This window comes from Thamnophis elegans, chromosome 4 (genome assembly GCF_009769535.1).
Source record: "Thamnophis elegans isolate rThaEle1 chromosome 4, rThaEle1.pri, whole genome shotgun sequence".
NCBI lineage: Eukaryota > Metazoa > Chordata > Lepidosauria > Squamata > Colubridae > Thamnophis > Thamnophis elegans.
Genome location: NC_045544.1, coordinates 121,335,500 through 121,341,163, shown reverse-complemented (window position 1 = coordinate 121,341,163; position 5,664 = coordinate 121,335,500). Strand labels below are relative to the sequence as shown.

The window sequence follows — 5,664 nt, the reverse complement described above, 5'->3', positions numbered from 1 at the left end:
CAAGAAGAACTAGAGAGTTAGCAAAATGCAAAAAAGGAATGGAGCAGGTTCAACCTATGCCATCTAATGTTTAATGCTGAGGACTTTAACTATTATTGGAAGCAGATTATATGGGCAAAGAGTGTCCTCACTATTTCTGCTGGGTTGATTCTTTCCTCCCCATCTTCAGAAATGTTCCCCTAGCCTAGTTTTCTTCATTACTACGTGATGTGTGAGCGGAGGGGAGAGTTTCTCATCTGCACTTTCAATACAGAGCCTGCTTTTCCCTCCTCGGTGTATATTTTATGACAAATCTGAGATGATAACCAGTGGCTGGTAAGATTATTTTCAGCCCCCTCGTCGCAGTTTTCCTGGAGTTGCCTTCTCAGCTCTTGAGGGGCCAAAGACCGAGCGCTGCTTCTACCCCTGTGCTCTTTTGGGGGGAAGATGGATTCACAAGCAACTAGGATGCATCTTGCCAGAGAAGTTGAAAATAACCTTTATTTAACAATAGTTGGCCGAGCAAGAAGCAGCCGTGGTGGCATTTGGCCTCCTCCGATCTCAGTCCACATTATCATTTGTGTGTCTTAAGTGTTATAGTGGTTCTAAAATTGGAAAAAGCTGGCCTGCATCCAAACATGCATTGTTGTCTTTATGTATCTTATCATATTAAGGGGTGGGCGGGAGGCTGGAAGATAACGTGGAGTAGCCTGGGTCCCTTGGCACTTGTAGGCAAGGGAGATAGTATTATGTTAAGGATGCAAAACTCCAGAATCTCAAGAACGTAACCGTTGATTCTTAACTTTAATGCATAGATACTTCATACAGCTCCGGGTTCTTCAAGGAGGGAACCATACACCATCATGTACCTCAGACTACAATCCCATTTTTTAGGAATGATGCTGAATCACACTAAAATCTTAGCTTAGGCATTCTGCTGCTAGAATGAGCAACCAGATCCTACAAGTAGGCCAATTGTGGGCCTCAGCATTACGAGGGATCACACCCTTTTTCAAGGGAACTTTATAGATTCACTGTAACCCATTACATTCAAAACACATCTGAAAATGGTGTGAATCCAAAGCGTGCATGGCCTGATTGGTTGCTACAGCGGTTACCTAGGAGTTGTGAGCTCTCTTGAGATTCTGGAGAAATGGAAGAGCTGTATATCACCAACCTATCACCTATCAATGCAAATATTGTTCAAAGAAGCAGAATTTCTTTCAGCAGTTTTGTTTGGATGTTTTTAAGCAATGTTTTGATTTTCTCCTCTCCTTTAAAACAGATGTTACAAATCCCATTATTCCCAGTTTTGCTGGTTGGTCCCTCTCTCCTCTCCAAGAGAAATGTGATACAAGACAATATTTAAGCGCACACAGATTGTCTTTGAGGTAGTTTTACTCTTCATTAAACTTACTTGGCTGCCCATCTACCAAAAGGAATTATGGGCAGCAGACAATCAAAACCACAATATAATTAAAACATTTAAAATAACATTGAGGTCCTGATTAAACTTGCATCCCTCAACCATTAGCTGCTTTCTAATGGCCAACAGAGTTGGGGGCAGCCATACATCTGGGGTGAAGCTGTTCCATAAAACAAGTGCCATGACGGAGAAGACACAGGGAAGGTTGCTACTGCAGTCTTTCTCTTGGGTTGATTTCCAGATGTGCTGGTTTGCAGCTGCCATCAACACTAAACAAGGCCATTGGGCACATGGGCTGAAGATGACTGTCATTTTAGCCTACATCATGCAGAGACAGATAGTTAGGTAAAGCTTAAGTAGAAGTTGCGCTGCAATGAAAGTTACAAAAGCAATGGGAGGAAAAATTTATTTTGATATTTAAAGCAGTGTTTCTCAACCTTGGCAACTTGAAGATGTCCGGACTTCAACTCCCAGAATTACCAAGGTTGAGAAACACTGCTTTAAAGAATACTATATGGAAAACGAATACAGAATTCCCTTTCCAAATTCCTTAGGCATTTTAGTCACTGATCATCACATTTCCAAATAATGGTGCATGATATTGGTTGGGTGGGGGTGGGGGAGACTACAAATGATTGGAAGAAGTCCTATTTAAATACCAGAAAGCCAGTTTGGTCTCATGGTTAAGGCATCAAACTAGAGAGCTGGAGACCATGAGCTCCGGTCCCAGTGTAGGCATGAAGCTGGCTGCGTGACTCTAGGCAGGTCACACTCTAGCCATCTTACCTCACAGGGTTACGGGAAAATAGGAGGAAGGTATGTTGGATTTGTTGCCACCTTATTTGTAAAAAATAATAAAGGCGGGATATAAATAAACTTTTTTTTAAAAAAAGTGCTGCTCTGGGATGCCTCAAAAGTCACTGTTGGGATTGATTCTGCCTAGCTGCTCCAGCCATCAAGAGAACTCTGAAAGGATCTCCACCTTGCAGAGCATAAGCCCCCACCTTAATGCGATTTGATTCATGAGGTAAAAAACATGCTTGGTTCATTGACTCAGCCTTCCAGCTTTCCAAGGTTGGTAAAATGAGGACCCAGATTGTTGGGGGGGCAATATGCTGACTCGGCAAACTGCTTAGAGAGGGCTGTAAACGGGTCCCCGACCTTGAAGCTGTGACTCACTACCAGGCCTTGAGCCTTTTGGAACCAGTCCGAGAAGTGGGCAATGGGCATTGAACTGGCCACATAAGCGTGTTTGCCTGTCACTCACACAGAAACTATTCCCAGTCCTTCCCCCACCGGTTGATAAAGCTGGAAAGGTGGACAACTGCAAAGCATTATGGAGTGGTACATATGAGTCTTATTATTTGCTATTGCTATTTCAGTCCAAAGAGGGAGTGCTTATATTGGCTTTTATTTGGGATTTTACCTTGGCTTTTCTTCATTATCCCCGTTGGTCTTCATTGGATTTGCTTATTTATGGTGAGGTTGGTGGTGGTAATTTCTTCACTGTGAGTCCTCTAGAACTAGGTAGTTATAAACACCTTAAAGTAGCAAGAAAGGCCAAAGAGTACTGAAGAAAAATATATTTGTGATGAGCATGAGACGGGAGTCCTGAAACAGGAATATGAAGAACAGGGTATTTGTGGAATCTGCAACGATGAGCTTTAGATGTCTTTTTTAAGAGGAAGGCAACATGGCAAAGGCAGTCTACTCACAGATGTTCACCAGAAAGGCAAAATATAATTCCAAGTGGAGGGTGTTCATTTCTCCAAATATCACACTATTGTGACTAAGGCTAGAAACACTACCTTCTAACCAGCAGATGCTTGCCTTCTGGAGGGATATACCCTTTTTTTAAAAAAAGTCCCAGACAAACTACGAGAGTAATGGAACTTTTCAGATCCTTCCTTTCTTCATTTCATTTCCCACTTTCATCTGAGTTCACTAGACAATAAGCAAATTGCAAAAATAAATATACTACCGAGGAAAAAGGTACACATTGTCTCATGCATGGCTCTAGAGTCTTAAATTACAATCGAAGGCTACATAAATAAGCTTGGTTCCTATGAAGCAAAGCTTCCTCACCTTCTGTTTTAACAGCATGGTTTCAGCTGCAAAACCTCCAGCTTCCCTTCCCCAAAAAAAGTCCACAAAGAGGCAGAAGAGGCAGAACAAAAGAATCAGGTTATTTTATTTCAAGAACGAGTCGCCCTAAAATTATGTACAATCAGTATTCAGGCTGCCTGGCCAGTTTCCAAACACATGTCATTAGGCACCAGAATGCAGCTTCAACAGGGTGAGTCAAACGACGGGAGGCAAATTTGTGTCCAGAAGAGGAGCACGGGACTGAAGGCATCAGAAATGGGATCAGCCTCAGTCTAGGTAGGATCTCGTTCAGTTAGGAACAAAGCAAGGGAGAAATAGAAGGGGTGGTTTGGAGAGAGCTCAGATTCATGTAAAATGAGTTTTTCCCCCAAGAGGGGAAGAACAAAGGAAGTGAAATATCACAAGCAGGTTCCTCTCTGGTCCATGCTGAGGCATAGCATCTAGTTCCACCATCGCCCTCCAAGCATGCCTTCCACACAGGAAGATGAGAGCTTCATTTTTACTGGTTTCTTCGTGTAAACCCACTGCTGCTATCACTTGCCTTCCAAATGATTCCTTCTGCCGCCTCTTCAGACATTTTCCTGGCGCCCATCCCACGTGAATCCCAACAACCAGCTGCTGACCAAATGAAAACCGTTGCCACTGTATTCTTCAGTACAGCCCAGGAAGGACCCCAGCCTGTTGATGATAAGGCTAAAAGAGACAGGTTTGAAGGACCAAGGTCATCTAAGCACCATTTCCACCAGAGCACAGATGCCTGTGAGATGAAACAAAAAGGGAGTTCCCTTTAAAAAAAAAAAAAGGTGTGTTGGGTAAGGAAGGGGTGGGAAACCCACCCTCAGATTATGTTCTGTAGCAGCTACCAACCAACCAAAGAAAGAGAGAGAGAGAGAGACAGGCATGCTGGTGCTTCTCCACTGCTCTGAGAGTCTAGCTCAATGCGATTAGATCTTGCCACAGGAAACCAAAGCCCACTAAATTCACCCTGCCGAACAGTCAGGGAATGGGTAGGAGCTAGAGAAAGTCAAGGTATGCACAGTTCCCTGGAGGCAGAATGATGAGTCCTTGCCCTGCTCTTCATCAGCCACCTACAGTCACCCCTCTTTGCTGCAGTAAGTGCCCCCTAACTCCAGACATCCAAGGAGTAGCGGCCCTTGGTCATCAGTTTCTTGACATAGTCCACAGCCTGCTGGTGGTCCATCTTGCCCATATTCAGCTACAATCTCGGTAAAAGGCATTCTGCACATCCCGAGCCATGTTGCGTGCATCACTGGAAGGAAGAAGAAAAGAGTAAAGTCAGACAGTGAAGAACAGTGGCTAGAGCTCCAGGTAGGAAAAAAAACTCAACAAGCAAGCTTTGGGAAGTGGCATGTTGCTAATTTCGGAGGACTCGGGTGCAGACAGAAATTCTGCCTCTCAACATTGTGGAAGAAAACAGGATCTAAAGATGGGCATTGACAAGATTAGGACAGCGGTATTATACAGATCTAAGGGACGAAAGGACTCTAATCGCCCAATTGCCAGCAGAGAGTCCCATTTCAGTCCTACTTATTTCCAGGCAGAGCTAGGAAATACTCCCAACTGAGCCGCTCTCCCCCCACCTCAAATTGTGCCATTTGTCCTCTGACTGGGGCATGGAAATAGAATTCCTTCACTGAGCCCTTTGATAGGATCTGCAGTCTCCATGGATAGATGCTAGGACAGCTACTGGGTTGGAACGGCATAAGAAAGCTTCTCAGATGGCTATCTCTGAAACAGAATCAAGGGTTCTCTTGATGAAGTTAAAAACTGAAGTTTGTGGGAAGGACAGATGAGTGCCATATTGTTATGAGATTGATTGACATTCAGTCAAGATATCCAGGGAAGTCATCCACTTCACTTCACTTGAATTATTTTGAATATTTTTATGCTTTGGGCAAATTCTTCAGCAATTCTGCAAATTCATATTGATAATTTACATACTTTGCAAGCTACTTAACCTTTCATGGTACCCTCAGATATCATTATTAATACCAGAATTTCCAGTTAGCATTGCATCTTCTGTTTCTTTCCAACTGTTCTGCCCCAGGGCAAAATTGCTATTGCTTGTTTTCAAGTCAATTTCTGACTGCTCACTGCTGCAAGATAACCTGTGAATGAAAAGAGCCTTGCCA

General features: G+C 43.5%; 1 protein-coding gene across 1 annotated transcript in view; it reads right to left on the bottom strand.

Annotated features, from left to right (window-relative positions):
* Positions 1-3,570: 3,570 nt before the first annotated feature.
* The window catches only part of LOC116508529 (NADPH--cytochrome P450 reductase), a 65,927-nt gene continuing 63,833 nt past the window's right edge, over positions 3,571-5,664 (bottom strand). Inside the window, exon 16 of the mRNA XM_032217180.1 lies at positions 3,571-4,781. Within this exon, the coding sequence (XP_032073071.1) occupies positions 4,724-4,781 (58 nt within the window). The 3' untranslated portion in view covers positions 3,571-4,723. The remainder of the gene's footprint in view (positions 4,782-5,664) is intronic.